This window comes from Salvelinus alpinus, chromosome 8, assembly GCF_045679555.1.
Source record: "Salvelinus alpinus chromosome 8, SLU_Salpinus.1, whole genome shotgun sequence".
Classification (NCBI taxonomy): domain Eukaryota; kingdom Metazoa; phylum Chordata; class Actinopteri; order Salmoniformes; family Salmonidae; genus Salvelinus; species Salvelinus alpinus.
In genome coordinates, this window is record NC_092093.1 from 25,386,222 (window position 1) to 25,408,070 (window position 21,849).

Consider the following 21,849-nt stretch of genomic DNA (forward strand, 5'->3'; position numbering starts at 1 on the left):
CCGAGCACGGGTAGCATTCCAGAGAGACATCAGGGATTGCAACGTGCTCTGCTTCACGGAAACATGGCTAACTCAAGGGACGCTAACGGAGTCGGTGCAGCCAGCTGGTTTCTTCATGCATCGCGCCGACAGAAACAAACATCTTTCCGGTAAGAAGAGGGGCGGGGGGGGTATGCCTTATGATTAACGAGAAGTGGTGTGATCATCATAACAACACACAGGAACTCAAGTCATTCTGTTCACCTGATCTAGAACTCCTCACAATCAAATGTCGACCGCATTATCTACCAAGGGAATTCTCTTCAATCATAATCACAGCCGTATATATTCCCCCCCAAGCAGACACATCGATGGCCCTGAACGAACTTTATCTGACTCTTTGTAAACTGGAAACCACACACCCTGAGGCTGCATTCATCGTAGCTGGGGATTTTAACAAGGCTAATCTAAAAACAAAACTCCCTAAATTCTATCAGCATATCGATTGTGCTACCAGGGCTGGAAAAACCCTAGATCATTGTTATACTAATTTCCGCGACGCATATAAGGCCCTCCCCCGCCCCCCTTTCGGAAAAGCTGACCACGACTCCATTTTGTTGATTCCAGCCTACAAACAGAAACTCAAACAACAAGCTCCCGCGCTCAGGTCTGTTCAACGCTGGTCCGACCAATCTGAATCCACGCTTCAAGACTGCTTCGATCACGCGGATTGGAATATGTTCCGCATCGCGTCCAACAACAATATTGACGAATATGCTGATTCGGTGAGCGAGTTCATTAGGAAGTGCATTGACGATGTCGTACCCACAGCAACGATTAAAACATTCCCAAACCAGAAACCGTGGATTGACGGCAGCATTCGCGTGAAACTGAAAGCGCGAACCACTGCTTTTAACCAGGGCAAGGTGACCGGAAGCATGACCGAATACAAACAGTGTAGCTATTCTCTCCGCAAGGCAATCAAACAGGCTAAGTCCCAGTACAGAGACAAAATCGAGTCGCAATTCAACAGCTCAGACACAAGAGGTATGTGGCAGGGTCTACAGTCAATCACGGATTACAAAAAGAAAACCAGCCCCGTCGCGGACCAGGATGTCTTGCTCCCAGACAGGCTAAACAACTTTTTTGCCCGCTTTGAGGACAATACAGTGCCACTGACACGGCCCCCTACCAAAACCTGCGGGCTCTCCTTCACTGCAGCCGAGGTGAGTAAAACATTTAAACGTGTTAACCCTCGCAAGGCTGCAGGCCCAGACGGCATTCCCAGCCGCGTCCTCAGAGCATGCGCAGACCAGCTGGCTGGTGTGTTTACGGACATATTCAATCAATCCTTATCCCAGTCTGCTGTTCCCACATGCTTCAAGAGGGCCACCATTGTTCCTGTTCCCAAGAAAGCTAAGGTAACTGAGCTAAACGACTACCGCCCCGTAGCACTCACTTCCGTCATCATGAAGTGCTTTGAGAGACTAGTCAAGGACCATATCACCTCCACCCTACCGGACACCCTAGACCCACTCCAATTTGCTTACCGACCCAATAGGTCCACAGACGACGCAATCGCAACCACACTGCACACTGCCCTAACCCATCTGGACAAGAGGAATACCCATGTGAGAATGCTGTTCATCGATTACAGCTCAGCATTTAACACCATAGTACCCTCCAAACTCGTCATCAAGCTCGAGACCCTGGGTCTCGACCCCGCCCTGTGCAACTGGGTCCTGGACTTCCTGACGGGCCGCCCCCAGGTGGTGAGGGTAGGTAACAACATCTCCACCCCGCTGATCCTCAACACTGGGGCCCCACAAGGGTGCGTTCTGAGCCCTCTCCTGTACTCCCTGTTCACCCACGACTGCGTGGCCATGCACGCCTCCAACTCAATCATCAAGTTTGCGGATGACACTACAGTGGTAGGCTTGATTACCAACAACGACGAGACGGCCTACAGGGAGGAGGTGAGGGCCCTCGGAGTGTGGTGTCAGGAAAATAACCTCACACTCAACGTCAACAAAACAAAGGAGATGATTGTGGACTTCAGGAAACAGCAGAGGGAGCACCCCCCTATCCACATCGACGGGTCAGTAGTGGAGAAGGTGGAAAGTTTTAAGTTCCTCGGTGTACACATCACGGACAAACTGAATTGGTCCACCCACACAGACAGCGTTGTGAAGAAGGCGCAGCAGCGCCTCTTCAACCTCAGGAGGCTGAAGAAATTCGGCTTGTCACCAAAAGCACTCACAAACTTCTACAGATGCACAATCGAGAGCATCCTGTCGGGCTGTATCACCGCCTGGTACGGCAACTGCTCCGCCCACAACCGTAAGGCTCTCCAGAGGGTAGTGAGGTCTGCAGAACGCATCACCAGGGGCAAACTACCTGCCCTCCAGGACACCTACACCACCCGATGTCACAGGAAGGCCATAAAGATCATCAAGGACAACAACCACCCAAGCCACTGCCTGTTCACCCCGCTATCATCCAGAAGGCGAGGTCAGTACAGGTGCATCAAAGCAGGGACCGAGAGACTGAAAAACAGCTTCTATCTCAAGGCCATCAGACTGTTAAACAGCCACCACTAACAGTTAGCGGCCGCTGCCAACATACTGACTCAACTCCAGCCACTTTAAAAATGGGAATTGATGGAAATTATGTAAAAATGTACCACTAGCCACTTTAAACAATGCCACTTAATATAATGTTTACATACCCTACATTACACTTCTCATATGTATATACTGTACTCTATATCATCTACTGCATCTTGCCATCTTTATGTAATACATGTACCACTAGCCACTTTAAACTATGCCACTTTATGTTTACATACCCTACAGTACTCATCTCATATGTATATACCGTACTCTATACCATCTACTGCATCTGCCATGCCGTTCTGTACCACCACTCATTCATATATCTTTATGTACATATTCTTTATCCCTTTACACTTGTGTGTGTGTGTAAGGTAGTAGTTGTGGAATTGTTAGGTTAGATTACTTGTTGGTTATTACTGCATTGTCGGAACTAGAAGCACAAGCATTTCGCTACACTCGCATTAACATCTGCTAACCATATGTATGTGACTAATAAAATTTGATTTGATTTGATTTGATTTGATTTGTGAAGAAGGCACAGTGATGCCAAAACGTTGGTGGTTTACCCAATAAATTACTGGGTTTTTATATATAGAGTGTGTGACTCTATTTTTTATTGCGTGCAGTTAATCGCTGTTAGCCAGAACCTCGACACAAAATAATTTGTGTGTGTTTGTGTGTGTGTGTGTGGTACAACATCATCAACACACTTGGGAGTGGGACAACAGTAGACTAAAGAAAAAGTACTAAAATATATATTTTTTGTAAAGTGATCCTTTAACTTTAATCTCCCCACTCACCCACATTGCACCCAGATCCCCGTCATGCTCACCTAGCAGCGATGAGGTCCAGCAGGTGTTGCCAGCGCTCGCTGACCTTGCTGAGTTTGTGTTGTATCTCTGCAGCCTTGCTCTCATGGCTGGCCCTGGCCAAGCGCTCCCCCATCACCTGCAGCTGCTGCTTATTCTCCTGGGCCACACCGATCTCTTCCTGGTAGTCCTGGGAGAGGGGGATTGCAAAAGGAGGTCGTGAGAAGGTGTGAGATCGAGATTGAGAGAGTGTGTGTGTCTGCGTGTGCGTGTGTGTGTGTGTGTGTGTGTGTGCGTGCGTGCGTGCGTGCGTGCATGCGAGTGTGTGTATTGTTGTGTGTCTTGATCATGAAGATGTATGAATGAGTGTGTATTTATATGTCGTGTTTATGTCTTTGTGAGTGTGTGTGTAATCACCTTGCGCAGCTTCTCGATCATCTCCTGGATGCTGATGTCTCCATTCTGAGACACCTTGCTCTCCATCTGGGTAAGCCACTCACACAGGTCCTTGTTCTTCTCGTTAAACACTGCCCACTCATTCAGCTTCTCACTCACCTGCTGCCTGCGCAGGGACAGCTATGGAGGGGAGGAGGGGGGTGGGGGTCAGAGGAGGAGGGCGCAGAAGAAAAACAGACAATATCTGGAGTCAATAAAAACTCTTTGAAACAGCAACTACAAAGCGTGCCAAGCTCCCAGCCCTGTGCAGTTATCTATGCATATCCTCTCTGCCGGAACCAAACTAACCCCGACCTTACATTATCTCTAAGGCACAATGACACTGTGTGTGAGTGACGTCCGGAACATAAGCAATAGATATGCTTACTGAACACACAGCATATGGACTTCATCACAGTTAAGACACCACTGCTGTGTCTCTGTTCACTGTGCTAAAGAGCCATGCACACTCAGGCCAAGCTAACAATGTGTAACAGATATATAGCCCACTGTTTATTTTAGCATAATGTGTAATGATCTGGGAACAGACTGATTAGATGACTTTTGTATCTGTGAGAGCTAGGCCAGAGACACTCAAGTCTAGGCTGGGTGGTAAAGCATTGACTATAGAGATACACAGTCAGACACTCTAGTATTATTTGTATTCATTATCCCCAAGTTTGTGATATCCAATTGTATTTAGGATGTGCTGAACACATGTGCCAGGTGAGTTATGGTTCATGACGTGCGTGTGTGTACCTGCTGACATACACTACCGTTCAAAAGTTTGGAGTCACTTAGAAATGTCAGTGTTTTTGAAAGAAAAGCTCATTTTTTGTCCATTAAAATCACATCAAATTGATCAGAAATAGAGTGTAGACATTGTTTTTTTTCAGACTGGCCAATAAAAAGAAAAGATTAAGATGGGCAAAAGAACACAGACACTGGACAGAGGAACTGCCTAGAAGGCCGGCATCCCGGAGTCACCTCTTCACTGTTGACGTTGAGACTGGTGTTTTGCGGGTACTATTTAATGAAGCTGCCAGTTGAGGACTTGTGAGGCGTCTGTTTCTCAAACTAGACGCTAATGTACTTGTCCTCTTGTGCACCGGGGCCTCCCACTCCCCTTTCTATTCTGGTTAGAGACAGTTTGTGCTGTTCTGTGAAGGGAGTAGTACACAGCGCTGTACGAGATCTTCAGTTTCTTGGCAATTTCTCGCATGGAATAGCCTTCATTTCTCAGAAAAAGAATAGACTGATGAGTTTCAGAAGAAAGGTCTTTGTTTCTGGCCATTTTGAGCCTGTAATCGAAACCACAAATGCTGATGCTCCAGATACTCAACTAGTCTAAAGAAGGCCAGTTATATTGCTTCTTTAATCAGAACAACAGTTTTCAGCTGTGCTAACATAATTGCAAAAGGGTTTTCTAATGATCAGTTAGCCTTTTAAAATGATAAACTTGGATTAGCTAACACAACGTGGCATTGGAACACAGGACTGATGGTTGCTGATAATGGGCCTCTGTACATACAGTGGGGAGAACAAGTATTTGATACACTGCCGATTTTGCAGGTTTTCCTACTTACAAAGCATGTAGAGGTCTGTAATTTTTATCATAGGTACACTTCAACTGTGAGAGACGGAATTTAAAACAAAAATCCAGAAAATCACATTGTATGATTTTTAAGTAATTAATTCGCATTTTATTGCATGACATAAGTATTTGATCACCTACCAACCAGTAAGAATTCCGGCTCTCACAGACCTGTTAGTTTTTCTTTAAGAAGCCCTCCTGTTCTCCACTCATTACCTGTATTAACTGCACCTGTTTGAACTCGTTACCTGTATAAAAGACACCTGTCCACCCACTCAATCAAACAGACTCCAACCTCTCCACAATGGCCAAGACCAGAGAGCTGTGTAAGGACATCAGGGATAAAATTGTAGACCTGCACAAGGCTGGGATGGGCTACAGGACAATAGGTAAGCAGCTTGGTGAGAAGGCAACAACTGTTGGCGCAATTATTAGAAAATGGAAGAAGTTCAAGATGACGGTCAATCACCCTCAGTCTGGGGCTCCATGCAAGATCTCACCTCGTGGGGCATCAATGATCATGAGGAAGGTGAGGGATCAGCCCAGAACTACACGGCAGGACCTAGTTAATGACCTGAAGAGAGCTGGGACCACAGTCTCAAAGAAAACCATTAGTAACACACTACGCCGTCATGGATTAAAATCCTGCAGCGCACGCAAGGTCCCCCTGCTCAAGCCAGCGCATGTCCAGGCCCGTCTGAAGTTTGCCAATGACCATCTGGATGATCCAGAGGAGGAATTGGAGAAGGTCATGTGGTCTGATGAGACATTAATAGAGCTTTTTGGTCTAAACTCCACTCGCCGTGTTTGGAGGAAGAAGAAGGATTAGTACAACCCCAAGAACACCATCCTAACCGTGAAGCTTGGAGGTGGAAACATCATTCTTTGGGGATGCTTTTCTGCAAAGGGGACAGGACGACTGCACCGTATTGAGGGGAGGATGGATGGGGCCATGTATCGCGAGATCTTGGCCAACAACCTCCTTCCCTCAGTAAGAGCATTGAAGATGGGTCGTGGCTGGGTCTTCCAGCATGACAACGACACGAAGCACACAGCCATGGCAACTAAGGAGTGGCTCCGTAAGAAGCATCTCAAGGTCCTGGAGTGGCCTAGCCAGTCTCCAGACCTGAACCCAATAGAAAATCTTTGGAGGGAGCTGAAAGTCCGTATTGCCCAGCGACAGCCCAGAAACCTGAAGGATCTGGAGAAGATCTGTAGGGAGGAGTGGGCCAAAATCCCTGCTGCAGTGTGTGCAAACCTAGTCAAGAACTACAGGAAACGTATGATCTCTGTAATTGCAAACAAAGGTTTCTGTACCAAATATTAAGTTCTGCTTTTCTGATGTATCAAATACTTATGTCATGCAATAAAATGCGAATTAATTACTTAAAAATCATACAATGTGATTTTCTGGATTTTTGTTTTAAATTCAGTCTCTCACAGTTGAAGTGTACCTATGATAAAAATTACAGACCTCTACATGCTTTGTAAGTAGGAAAACCTGCAAAATCGGCAGTGTATCAAATACTTGTTCTCCCCACTGTATATGTAGATATTCCATAAAAGAATCAGCAGTTTCCAGCTTCAATAGTCATTTACAACATTAACAATGTCTACACTGTATTTCTGATCAATTTGATGTTATTTTAATGGACAAAAAATCTGCTTTTCTTTCAAAAACAAGGACATTTCTAAGTGACCCCAAACTTTTGAACGGTAGTGTATATCCTCCCACTGTGTGTGTGTGTGTGTGTGCGCGCCAGGTGTGTCTACCTGGTGACAGATCTCCTCCCACTGGCGCTGCAGCAGCTGGAGGCGGTCCTGCAGGACTGTGAGGTCATCAGCACTGACCACGCCCTCCAGAGAATCCCTCAGCAGGAACAGAGAGGTGAGGTCATCAGTCCAGCCATCCACATTGCTCTCTAACTCCTACACCACACAGAGAGATGATGGGTTAGAGAGAGAGGATACACACACATAAAGGTCATCTATCACACTCCCGATACAGCTCTTCAACTACTTAACATTAATTGAAAGACAGATACACAACACACAAACACAATCATTTAAACTAATATAGAGGAATGCAGAGTAGGGCTGGGCGATATGGGCAAAATATCATATCATGGTATTTTTCAAATTTTGACGGTATGACGGTATTTGACGGTATTTCATGTTTTTGATTAATAAAAGCTCTAAATTTGCTTTATGAGTAGTGCGTGACTCTAGGGTGGCAACACATATATTCTAAATAATTTCAATGGGTCTTTCTCCATTCTGATTGTTATATAATGTTTCATTTAACTTCAACCTAAAATAATTTCCTGCATTTCCTGCACTCATTTCAGATCATTTCCACACTGCCACGATATGGGCAAAAATACTAGGCCTTATTTTTAACCAAATGTTGCAATTGTGATTTAGATCAAAACACTTGGGTGAACTTTTGGAATCATGTAAATATAATGTTTATTAGTGATGTTCTGTGTTTCCTATGGCACCCTATTATCTTTGGCTACGTTAAATCTTTGTTCATATAGCCAACATATTCATGCTTTGCCTATTCCTCTTTGATTTAGAATATATTGTTGCACAAACAACATGCTGATTTAGGCCTCCACCAGCACTGGTATCAGGCTGTATTAACCAGCTACGTTTGCTCTGACTCAGTACTTTTATTAGCTAGTTAGCTAGCGAGTAGCATTATTGGCTAACACGATTTAACTTAACTTGCTAAGAAAATACAAACTAGCTGTTTGCTGATGTAAGAAACACAAACTAATATTGTAATTATAGAACGCTTGTGGATTTATATTAAGATCAAAGTGGAAACAACATTGTTGCATGTGCTGCATTGACCATGCAGACTGAATGAAAGTGTCTCGTGGTCTAGCAACAGCAACATGTGCTCCTTGAGTGACGGGTGGGACTAGGTCTGTGTGGAAGCGGCGTGGAGAGACAGAGAGGAGAGAGGGATGACTCAGGTAGCAGAGTAAACTATACAAATGGACGTTACACACAGCGTATCACATTTAACAAACCAAACATTCAAATACCTTTTATAGAAGGTAAAGAAAAAAACCAAACCGGTCCATGCATCAATAATTGGTATATATTAAAATATGGTAACCGCCCAGCCCTAATGCAGAGCTGAGCAAATCTTTTTGGGGTTTGAGAAGATTGTAACAAAATATTATATAGACTAACTGAGCCTAGCCAACCTGAGCGTCACACCAGGCTAAAACCAGCTATCTAATCTGTTGTTTGAGCACCACTGCATCACCAGATGGTGCTGCGGGTGATGAGTCATAAAAGCCACAGAAAACACTAGGAGGACGTGTCTTAAAACGCTTCAGCTGAAAACATGACTAAGGCTAAATGAATCATAAAAGATGATGTGTGTATGAAGCACAGCATCTTAAGGGCATTTCCTCTTGGAAACATAACCAACAACATTATCTTAGTGTTAAATCTTAGACGTAAAACAGGGAAATCTAACACAAAAAATAGGCAAGGACAGAATAAAAATAAAATCTGTCTGAACTGTCTGCAAACCAAAGCCAAAACCAAAACACAAATATTAGCAACTAGGCTCACGTCTTCCTTGCCAGTGTGTCAGCTATTTACTAACGGTTTGTGTTGCAGGTGGATTACGTTAACTTATTACATAATATGAAATTGCCTAACACACACACACACACACACACACACACACACACACACACACACACACACACACACACACACACACACACACACACACACACACACACACACACACACACACACACACACACACACACACACACACACACACACACACACACACACACACACACACACACACACACACACACACACACACAGAGAGAAAGCTGATGCCCTGGCAGAGGCTAACCATGCTACTGGCCCTTCACCCTAAGGAGTAGAGGACATGTCATGCATGAAACATCACTGTGTGAGTACAGTGCACACAGCAAACAGAGTGTCACTGTGTGAGTACAGTGCACACAGCAAACAGAGTTTCACTGTGTGAGTACAGTGCACACAGCCAACAGAGTGTCACTGTGTGAGTACAGTGCACACAGCAAACAGAGTGTCACTGTGTGAGTACAGTGCACACAGCAAACAGAGTGTGATCACAGTGTGTCTGCACAGATCAGAGATGGTCATGAAGCAGGGAACATGAAATACAACATGCAGTCCAAATCGGTCCTGCATTTTACATTTGTTTATTACTACATTGTGAAAGCAAAGAGCTAGTTACACAGGCATCCCCAACATAACAACACCAAGCCAGTGATACACAGCAGACACACTGTTGTAATGTGGAATCTGAGGAATACGTGTCACTGTGTCGAGATTAGAAAGACGGCTGGAGCACTCTGGACAAATCCAGGAGTCTGTGTGTGTGTGTCTGTGTGTGTGTGTGTGTGTGTGTGTGTCTCACCTTGCAGCGGACTTGCTCAGAGTGCAGCTCCTCATGGTTGTCTGGTAGAGGCAGGGACAGCTTCCTCTTAAAGGCCCTCAGCTTCTCCAAAGACGCAGCTATGCCCTTCTGACAGCGGCCCCAGTCCTACACACACACACGAATACACACTCTTTAGAGATCGAGCACGGCACCTTCCAGTAGCCCTGATGCCACATACACTCTCAATGTCAACACACTCTCTCTCGCTCTCTCTCGCTCTCTCTGTCACCACTTGCCCGTGTTGCTGCTGTTACTGCAGATCTGTCTAGATTCAATAGCGCAGGGGTAGCAAAACATTCTCCCTGCAGTAGCAGCAGTGATGGCGAGAGAGAGAGAGAGAGAGAGACGTAGAATACACAACCATCTATCAACATAGTTAACAGACTACTGAGCAGTGTAACAATACAGCTACAGGCACTGACTAGCAATACCCAAGGCTAGAGTGAGATGGTAGAATTACACAAGCCAGAGAACCAATGTCATTAAAATAACAGAGGTTGAATTCATGGCCATGGTCAGAGATAAAATAATACTTAGAGCCAGACGCAAAAGTAATATTTGAAGAAGAACCACAATTCTCCAAAATAGAATAGCCGGAGCAGAGTACCTAGTGTGCCAGTGGCTAGCTATCTGTCTCAAGATTGAGTCATCACTTGAGGGATGGAGGGAGAGGGGAGAAGGAGGAGGAGGGAGAATATAGCCATCTTCCTTTACTAAAACCTATAAACTGCGTCACATACACAGCCCTCTTAAAGACTGCTCTCCCAGCCCATAAAATTCACTTCTCTCCATGGCTTCATCTCTGATTATGTCTGAGTGACTGCACACTGCCTGGAGCCTGTCTGTGTGTGTGTGTGTGTGTGTGTGTGTGTGTGTGTGTGTGTGTGTGTGTGTGTGTGTGTGTGTGTGTGTGTGTGTGTGTGTGTGTGTGTGTGTGTGTGTGTGTGTGTGTGTGTGTGTGTGTGTGTGTTTGTGTGTACGTACGTGTACGTGTGTGTGTGCGTGCGTGGATCTGTGTGTGTGTGTGTGTGTGTGCTCGTGCACATACTTTTACACTGCTGACACTCCCTCACTATCTGTCTGTTGTCCCTTTTTCTATTCCTGGCAGTGGTTAGGCTGCACTCTGGACAGCATGCATAATAGATGTGATCATTTGGTTTCACTGTCCTGCATTTTAAACCAGCCCTGCTCCTCATTAGGCTTCATACTGTATGTACTGCAGACCTCCAGGCCCTCTTTCATATGACCTTTATACTGCTGGCTGCATACAGGATCAGCTGCTAGCTTAGCATATGATGCTAATTCATATTCTGATCAAATAGAGAGGTTGAACTAACATGCACACCAATGCAATGTAGCAATATCATAAATACATTGCATCCCAATGTGATGCAGCAATAGAGATCCATGCAAGAGCATATCAGGTAAAACGTAAGCTCTGGTTCAAACTAGGTGATCCAAAAATAGACTTGCAATGGAGAGAAATAAAAAATGGTGCTGGCTCCTGCTGAAGCAGACTAGCACCCGGACTGGTGACAAACTGCTACAACCCAATCATGCCTGGCAAGGAATCTACTGTACAGCATATGGTTTCAGTCTGGGTACATGGCAAGCACTTGGAAAGCTTAGTCACAGAACACTCAGATATAGAAATGTGTTGTGTAGAACAGACTTGATTCTTGATGTAAAATAGTCAATCAAGGCACAATCTGGAAGGTGACAGAGGGATGTCTAAACATTACACCCAACTGAATAAACAACAATGTCCCATGCAGGCAGTTTGGTTACGTGTTGGTTGTGTGTTGGTTGAGTGTTGGTTCTTGGTTGAGTGTAGGTTGTGTGTTGGCTGTGGGTTAGTTTTGATTTGTTGTATTTTGGTTGTGGTTTGGTGGTTTGTGTTGGTTGAGTGTTAGTTGTGTTTGGGTTGTGTGTTTTTTTTGGCAGGGGGGTAGATCAGCTTTAATATTGCAGATCGATTGTAGGTTCTATACATTTATGAATCAATTCTAATCCCCCTTAGATTTTTTTATTATAATTTTTTATTTTCTCAAAACTTCCCCCCCTAACCTACCATCCCTACCCTAATTGGAGTAAACTAACGGACAACTGTACTTCTATTGCTACTTAGAGCTATTTCACTCATATAAGTAAATTCTGCTCTTTTTTATCTGAGCATGGTACTGTATTTTGAATACATGTCACGACTTCCGCCGAAGTCGGTCCCTCTCCTTGTTCGGGCGGCGTTCGGCGGTCGACGTCACTGGCCTTCTAGCCACCGCCGATCCACTTTTCATTTTCCATTTGTTTTGTCTTAGTCTTACACACCTGGTTTCACTCACCCAATTACCTGTTTATTATTTAACCCTCTGTTCCCCATGTTTGTTTGTGAGTGATTGTTCTTTGTAAATCGGTCCGTTATTGTGGGCTCGTAATATTTGCCTTATATTTTTGTATTTTGAGTTAAGTACGTTGATTACTCATCTCTGCTGTCCTGCGCTTGACTCTCTACACCAGCTACATACAGGACCCTATTACAATACAAATCAATCTGGGTTTAGGCTAGGGCACTGCATTATCACAGCAACCACATTAGTTGTTAATTATTTAGTCAATGCTTTAGGCGTTAAAATGAATGTGCTGCCTTGTTTGTGGACCTGTCAAAAGCGTTTGATACTGTTGATCATGCTATTTTATTGAACAAGTTGTCCTCGATTGGCCTGGGCTCTGACAACTGCTCTTGGTTTCATGATTAGTGTGTAGAAACTCAGGCCATAGTGATTGATGGGGTTAAGTCAGAATTTATTGACGTACATAAAGGTGTTCTGCAGGGGTCGATTCCAGGACCAGTTCTTTTCACTATTTCTATTTATATAGAAGTTTTATATTTTATCTACACTGAGCAAAAATATAAATGCAACATGCAACAATTTCAAAGATTTTACTGAGTTACAGTTCATATAAGGAAATCAGTCAATTGAAATAACTTCATTAGGCCATAATACAGTTGAAGTCGGAAGTTTACATACACTTAGGTTGGAGTCATTAAAACTCGTGTTTCAACCACTCCACAAATGTCTTGTTAACAGACTATAGTTTTGGCAAATCGGTTAGGACATCTACTTTGTGCATGACACAAGTAATTTTTCCAACAATTGTTTACAGACAGATTATTTCACATATAATTCACTGTATCACAATTCCAGTGGGTCAGACGTTTACATACACTAAGTTGACTGTGCCTTTAAACTTGGAAAATTCCAGAAAATTATGTCATGGCTTTAGAAGCTTCTGATAGGCTAATTGCCATCATTTGAGTCAATTGGAGGTGTACCTGTGTATGTATTTCAAGGCCTACCTTCAAACGCAGTGCCTCTTTGCTTGACATCATGGGAAAATCAAAAGAAATCAGCCAAGACCTCAGAAAAATTTTTGTAGACCTCCACAAATCTGGTTCATCCTTGGGAGCAATTTCCAAATGCCTGTAGGTACCACGTTCATCTGTACAAACAATAGTACGCAAGTGTAAACACCATGGGACCATGCAGCCGTCATACCACTCAGGAAGGAGACGCGTTCTGTCTCCTAGAGATGAACGTACTTTGGTGCGAGAAATGCAAATCAATCCCAGAACAACAGCAAAGGACCTTGTGAAGATGCTGGAGGAAACAAGTACAAAGTATCTATGTCCACATTAAAACAAGTCCTATATCGACATAACCTGAAAGGCCGCTCAGCAAGGAAGAGGCCTCTGCTCCAAAACCGCCATAAAAAAGCCAGACTACGGATTGCAACTGCACATGGGGACAAAGATCATACTTTTTGGAGAAATGTCCTCTGGTCTGATGAAACAAAAATAGAACTGTTTGGCCATAATGACCATCGTTATGTTCGGAGGAAAAAGGGGGAGGCTTGCAAGCCGAAGAACACCATCCCAACCGTGAAGCACGGGGGTGGCAGCATCATGTTGTGGGGGTCCTTTGCTGCAGGAGGGACTGGTGCACTTCACAAAATAGATGGCATTATGAGGAAAGAAAATTATGTGGATATATTGAAGCAACATCTCAAGACATCAGTCAGGAAGTTAAAGCTTGGTCGCAAATGGTTCTTCCAAATGGACAATGACCCCAAGCATAGTTCCAAAGTTGTGGAAAAATGGCTTAAGAACAACAATGTCAAGGTATTGGAGTGGCCATCAAAAAGCCCTGACCTCAATCCTAGAGAAAATGTGTGGGCAGAAATTAAAAAGCGTCTTCGAGCAAGGAGGCCTAAAAACCTGACTCAGTTACACCAGCTCTGTCAGGAGAAATGGGCCAAAATTCACCCAAATTATTGTGGGAAGCTTTTGGAAGGCTACCCGAAACATTTGACCCAAGTTAAAGGCAATGCTACCAAATACTAATTGAGTGTATGTAAACTTCTGACCCACTGGGAATGTGATGAAAGAAATAAAAGCTGAAATAAATAATTCTCTCTACTATTATTCTGACGTTCACATTTTTAAAATAAAGTGGTGATCCTAACTGACCTAAGACAGGGAATTTTTACTAGGATTAAATGTCAGGAATTGTGAAAAACTGAGTTTAAATGTATTTGGCTAAGGTGTATGTAAACTTCCGACTTCAACTGTATATGGATTTCACATGACTGGGAATATAGATATAAAAAAGGTAGAACTGGGACATTTTCAGCCTCCAGGAATTGTGCACAGATCGTTGCAACATTATCATGCTGAAACATGAGGTGATGGCGGTGGATGGATGGCACGACAATGGGCCTCAGGATCTCGTCACGGTATCTCACGGTATTTCTCGGTATCTCGTCATGGTGCATTCAAATTGCCATCGATGAAATACAATTGTGTTCGTTGTCTGTAGCTTATACCTGCCCATACCATAACCCCACCGCCACCATGGGGCACTCTGTTCACATCAGCAAACTGCTCGCCCACACGACACCATACACCCTGTCTGCCATCTGCCCGTTACAGTTGAAACCGGGATTCATCCGTGAAGAGCACACTTCTCCAGCGTGCCAGTGGCCATCAAAGCTGAGCATTTGCCCATTGGTTACGACCCTGGTGAGGACGACAGCACGCAGATGAGCTTCCATGAAACGGTTTCTGACAGTTTGTGCAGAAATTCTTCGGTTGTGCAAACCCACAGTTTTATCAGCTGTCCAGGTGGCTGGTCTCAGCGATCCTGCAGGTGAAGAAGCTGGATGTTGAGGTCCTGGGTTGGCGTGGTTACATATTGTGTTCGGTTGTGAGGCCAGTTGGACATACTACCAAATGTTTAAAAAAATGACATTGGAGGTGGTTTAAGGTAGAGAAATTAACATTCAATTATCTGGCAACAGCGCTGGTGGACATTCCTGCAGTCAGCATGCCAATTGCACACTCCCTCAAAACTTGAGACATCTGTGGCATGTGACAAAACCGCACATTTTAGAGTGGCCTTTTATTGTCCCCAGCAGAAAGTGCACCTGTGTAATGATCATGCTGTTTAATCAACTTCTTGATATGCCACACCTGTCAAGTGGATGGATTATCTTGGCAAATTATATATGCTCACTAACAGAGATGTAAAAACATTTGTGCACAACATTTTAGAGAAATACGCTTTTTTGTGCGTGTGGAACATTTCTGGGATCTTTTATTTCAGCTCATGAAACATTGGACCAACACTTGACATGTTCCGTTTATATTTCAGTTCATTGTACATGCAGATTATATTATTTGGTAGCACTTACCCTGACTACTGACCTGGCTGTGACATGGCTACAGTCCCATTACCCCGACTACTGACCTGGCTGTGACAAGACTACAGTCCCATTACCCCGACTACTGACCTGGCTGTGACAAGGCTACAGTCCCATTACCCCGACTACTGACCTGGCTGTGACAAGCCTACAGTCCCATTACCCCGACTACTGACCTGGCTGTGACAAGGCTACAGTCCCATTACCCCAACTACTGACCTGGCTGTGACAAGGCTTCAGCCCCATTACCCTGACTACTGACCTGGCTGCGACAAGGCTACAGTCCCATTACCCTAAAACATACGAATGAGCTTGTTAACAAATTAAGATTTAAAGTGGGCTTTTTTTTACAGAAACAAATCTTGTCTCTCTCCAGTCAGCAGGAAGAATATTGTGCAGTCAACCATTCTACCTTTTCTTGATAACAGTGATACTATTTATCAAAGTGCAGCTGCCTCTACTCTTAAACCCCTGGATGCTGTTTTTCATTGAGCCTTTCGTTTTATCACAGGATAGAGTTTTATTACTCATCACTGTATTCTTTACCAAAAGGTTGTCTTGTCCCCTTTGAAGTCACGTAGATCGCATCATTACGCTATTTTTGTTTACAAAGCCCTGCTCCACAAGTTTCCGACTTACCTAACTTCGATATTAAGATTTATAATTACAAGTTATCTAACAGGGTTGGTTAACTCTGGAGACTCCTTTGGTTTAGAGAGTGGACAGAGGAATGTTATAATTTTATTTAATTTCTTTTTATTTAATCTTTATTTAACCAGGAAGGGCTCATTGAGATTTAAAATCTCTTTTTCAAGAGCGTCCTGGCCAAGATAGGCAGCACCAAGTCATTACAAAAATTACAGACAGACAACATGAAAAACTACAAGTAATCTAGTAAAAACCATAGAATTCACAAGAGTAAAACAAAACCAAAAACAGCAAATTAAAAACATTGACAGGTCAGGGAATCAGCCTCAAAATCCTTCATCAGTGATTTAAAAACACCAATCGGGACAAGTTCTTCCAGTTTAAAAGTATTTTGTAAGGTGTTCCAAGATGATGGCGCAGAGTACATAAAAGCCCTTTTACCAAATTCAGTTCGGACATTTGGAACAGTTAGCAGGTTAAAGTCCAGCGAACGAAGAGAGTACCCACCACATTTCTGAACAATAAAAATGCCCAAATAAAAAGGTAGTAAACCCAAAATGGCTTTGTAAATAAAAGTATACCAGTGACTGAGCCTACGAGTGACTAGAGAAGGCCAGCCAACCCTGGTATACAAAGTGCAGTGGTGCGTAAGGGTTTTGCAGTTTAAAATAAATCTCAAAGTGCCATGGTAAAGAGTGTCAATTGATCTCAAACACTGAGCGGAAGCATTCATATATAAAATATCCCCATAGTCTAGTAAAGGCATAAATGTAGCTGATACTAGCCTCCTTCTGGCTTCAAAAGAAAAACAGGCCTTATTCCTAAAATAAAATCCCAATTTCAGCTTCAGTTGTTTTGTAAGTTGTTGAATATGCAATTTAAAAGAGAGGCCGTCATCAATTAGAATTCCAAGATATTTATATGAGGTTACAACCTCAATCTCCTTGCCCTGACAGGTAGTAATAGGTGAAAGGTTCATAGGTCTATTTCTTACATTAGAAAACACCATTAGTTTAGTTTTGTCAGTATTGAGGATAAGCTTCAATTGACACAAGGTATGTTGAACAGTATAAAAAGCAGTTTGCAAGTTCTGGAAAGCTTTTGTAAGAGATGAGGCACAACAGTAAATAACAGTATCATCAGCATAAAAATTAAGTTGTGCATTTTGGAAATTTTTGTCTAAATCATTTATATAAATAGTGAATAAGAGAGGACCAAGTACAGAGCCTTGGGGCACACCATTAAGGACAGACAATTTAACAGACATAAGCCCATCAAATTGAGTGCACTGAGTTCTATCAGACAGATAGTTAGCAAAACATGCAACTGCATGCTCCAAAAGACCTACACTCAACAATCTCTGCCTTAGTATAGCATGATCAACTGTATCAAAAGCCTTAGAGAGATCAATAAAAAGTGAGACAGTGCTGTTTTTTGTCAAGGGCTTCAGTGATATCATTTAAAACCTTCATGGCTGTTGTAATTGTGCTATGCTTCTTCCTGAAGCCCGATTGGTACATTGATAAAATAGAGTTAGTAAATAAAAACTATTTTAGCTGTTCACTTACAAAGGTTTCAAGTGTTTCAAGTGTTACCAGGGGTGACAGCTTTGAGATTGGCCTATAATTATTTAAAAGAGTTGGATCTCCCCCTTTTAAAAGTGGAAGGACAAATGCTGATTTCCAGATCTTTGGAATTTCATTACATTCCAGGGTTAGATTGAACAGATATGTAAGTGGTTCAGCTATGAAATCAGCTGCCAGATTAAAAAAGCAGGGATCCAAAAGATCAGGACCTGCAGGCTTTCTTTGATCTAAGGATTTCAGGGCTTTATGTACCACCTGCACTGAGAATGGCAAAAAGTTAAAAGTTTGACCAGCTCTCACTGGTTCATCCACACAGGGTTGTACAGAGACAGAGGACACTGGTTCATCCACACAGGGTTGTACAGAGACAGAGGACACTGGTTCATCCACACAGGGTTGTACAGAGACAGAGGACACTGAATCAAACAGCCTACCAGATGATACAAAGCGCTCATTGAAACAATTCAGCATTTCAGTTTTGTCATATATAGCAACAGAGTCCTTCAAAACACATGACGGTAATTCATTAACATTACTGTTATCAGACATAGACTTAATAGCATTCCAAAACTTTCTAGGGTCATTCAGGTTATCAGTGGTAACAGACATAAAATATTCAGACTTGGCCTTCCTGAGAAGAAAAGAACACTTGTTTTCGTAACTGCCTAAAAATAAGCCAATCAGCATCAGAACAAGATTTCCTTGCTTTAGCCCAGGCTAGATTACGGTCGTGAATAATACAAGACAGCTCAGAAGAAAACCATGGATTATCCCGCCCTTTAACCCTGAACCTGCGGAATGGGGCATGTTTGTTTACTATTTGGAAAAAACCATCATGAAAGAATATCCAGGCAGTTTCCACATCAGGGATAAGCTCAATCTTGCTCCAGTCAAAATAAAACAAATCATGAAAGAAAGAAAGCCTGCTCATTAAAACACTTCAAATTTCTCTTATGAATAAAACGTGGGTTTGTCTTAGGAACCTTAGTATTTCTAACAGCAACAACAGCACAATGGTCACTTAAATCATTACAAAAAACACCAACCGCAGAATATTTATGTAGAACATTTGTCGATATCAAATCAATCAGGGTAGATTTATCTGGGCATTTAAGATTTGGGCGAGTGGGTGAGTTAATCAACTGGGTAAGATTCATAGAATTACAAAACATTTTTAAATCATCAGACACCAGCTTTAACCAACACCAGTTGAGATCACCAATCAAGATCATTTCACTGTAAAGAAGTTTAGACATAAGGTGCGTCAAAGAAGAAAATGCATCACCGAGAGCAGAGGGGGGTCTATAACAGCCAATCACAGTTATAGAGAGGCCCTTTGAAACCTCAATATTCAAAGCAAGAAATTCCAACTGTTTACAAATAGTTACAGACTTTGCCACACTTACATGGAATTTAGATTTGACATATATAGCCACACCCCCACCTTTCTTAACCCGATCAGTGCGATAACCATTGTAACCACTTATACAAATATCCTTATCAAAAACAGACTTGCTGAGCCAGGTTTCAGAAAACACAATTACATCAGCATCAGTGGATTTAGCCCAAATCCTAACCCCATCAATTTTTGACAACAGGCTGCGTACATTTAAATTAAAAATACCAAAACCAGATGTAGATTTAAAATCAGAGGGGGTTTGGAGACATTGCATATCAGGGCCAGGGTTAGGCTGCACGTTACCTGATATCAACAACAGAAGAATAACTAGGCACCTCTGTTTAATAACCTTGCACGGCTTCTCTTTTTTAAGAGACCTACTGCAAGCGAATTCTACAAGTGAGTTTCCAGACAATACAAAACAGTCATTTAAAACCATTAGACTTTGGTAGTGACACAAATTCGTACTGTTCACATCATGCCACAAATGCATCAGTACTTGGACAAGTGGGCCGAGTAAAAAAGAGCGAGTTCCTGCAGACAAAATGTCTAATGGACGGGAGAGCACATTGTCAGATGTACTCACCCTGCGACAATGAAGAATGAGTTTGTTTTAGTTGATTGTGTTTAGTGTTTTGTACATATTTATGTTTGTCTGTGCAATTTGTGTCGTGCTGTATTTTACTTGTTTTATAGTGTATACAATTTTTTTGTTCTATGAAATTGTATATGCAGGGCTCCCTTAAAAAAGAGACACTGGTCTCGATGGTGACTCCCTGCTAAAAAAGGTAATATATATAATTGAATCCTAATTTCCTCTTTCTTCAAGTGCTGGATTTTCACCCACAGCGCCCAATCCACCATTCATTTTATTCCAACAGTCCGATGTCCACAGATGAACCAATCGTTCCCAGTATAATGCCATTTTGCTATATACTTTTGCAATACATCCCTCCAAAATTTCTACCAATATTGCCCTAAAAATAAATACTTTACCCAAGAGTATAATGATATTTCCCATTGACTGATGGTGGTTTTTCAGATCCCTTAACAATACAGTTTGCAGGTCCATCTGAACCCCGATATTATGACTTAACAACCATTCCTGGAACTAACTCCAAAATCGAGCCACCGATGGACAGTACCAGAGAAAAAACAAAATTCCTTGTGGCAGGCAGCTCAATGCTGACTGTTCAATGCGCCATATATTAAGCATTCTTTTTGTAGCAAGTATTTTATATAGCTTAAATTGAAGCAAACAGATTGATGTATCAATTGTTGTTTTATATGTCAGTTCATAGACCTGATGCCAAGGTATTGGTACATCAAAAACCTGTTCTAACAATTCAATGGCCATAATAACTAGGTATGTTGGTTGTGTGTTGGTTGTGGGTTAGTTGTGTGTTGGTTGTGTGTTTGTTGTGGGTTGGTTGTGTGTTGGTTGAATGTAGGATGTGTGTTGGCTGTGGGTTGGTTGTGGTTGGGTTGTGGTTGAGTTGTGTGTTGGTTGTGGTTTGGTTGTGTGTTGGTTGTGTGGTGCTTATGGTTTGGTTGTGTGGTGGTTGTGCTTTGGTTGTGTGTTGGTTGTGGAATGACAGACCTTGAGCAAGCTTAGCAGCTCTCTCTTCTGTTCGTCCAATCGGACGTTGGCATGTCTCCAGCACTCCTGCATGTCCATCAGCTCCGTCTGCAGGGCTGACTCCTCCCTGGCGTCAGCTGACAGGAGCAGGCTCCGCCCCGCCTCCACCGCCAGGATGTAGCCACCCTGCTGCCTCTGGAGCACACGCTCCCTCAACTAGGGGGAGAAGGTTTGGGTTTACTGTCAGTCTTTATTGTGGGAAATATATAATGAAATTATATGGAATTTATATTTATTGTCCAGTCTATGTGTTATTACACTGACTACATTGTTAAACCTCAGCAATGCAAAAACATTGTGTGAACACTGAAATGCTTATAACTTTTATTGAAGCTTTATGCCAGTTACAGGTCACAATATACCACATAGAGGAGAAGTATGTCTATTCCACCCACCTGTATCTGGTCCAACATGGTCCTGGCCTCCTGTAAGGCCACCGCCTCTCCTTGTTGATGCACTTCCGGGTCGCGAGACACTTCCTGTAGCCATCGCCGCAGCTTCTCCGCCATCTCCCTGTAGCGCTGCCATTGGCGGACCAGGCTGTCAATTATCCCTCTCCTTTGCTGGGCCCGCCTCACAACACCCTGCCATTGGTTACCCAGCAGAGCCAGTTTCAGGCTGAAGTCATCCCTGCAGGAAAGAGAGAGAGATTTACCCCAAATAAACCATTATGTGTGTGTGTGTGTTTGTGTGTGTGTTCCTTACCTGTCGTCCACCTGTCCCTGGTCCAGCAGGCGATGGCCGTCACTGATGATGGAGTAGAGAATCTGCTGCCTGCTGAACATTTCTGTCTGGAACAACTATACAGAAACATTTACAGAGATCAACATACAGGTACAGAGAAACAGCTTACAAGCCCATACCCCCCTGCACCTAACCTCTCTCCTGACCCCCCCCACCACACTCCTCTCACCTCC

General features: G+C 43.1%; 1 protein-coding gene across 1 annotated transcript in view; it reads right to left on the reverse strand.

Annotated features, from left to right (window-relative positions):
* Positions 1–21,849, reverse strand: part of syne1a (spectrin repeat containing, nuclear envelope 1a) — a 223,310-nt gene that overhangs the window by 33,654 nt on the left and 167,807 nt on the right. The window contains exons 124-130 of the mRNA XM_071413100.1: positions 21,638–21,732; positions 21,328–21,562; positions 20,894–21,088; positions 9,883–10,008; positions 7,206–7,361; positions 3,821–3,979; positions 3,427–3,593 (exon numbers count right to left, since the gene is read on the reverse strand). Coding sequence (XP_071269201.1) covers positions 3,427–3,593; positions 3,821–3,979; positions 7,206–7,361; positions 9,883–10,008; positions 20,894–21,088; positions 21,328–21,562; positions 21,638–21,732 — 1,133 coding nt within the window. The remainder of the gene's footprint in view (positions 1–3,426; positions 3,594–3,820; positions 3,980–7,205; positions 7,362–9,882; positions 10,009–20,893; positions 21,089–21,327; positions 21,563–21,637; positions 21,733–21,849) is intronic.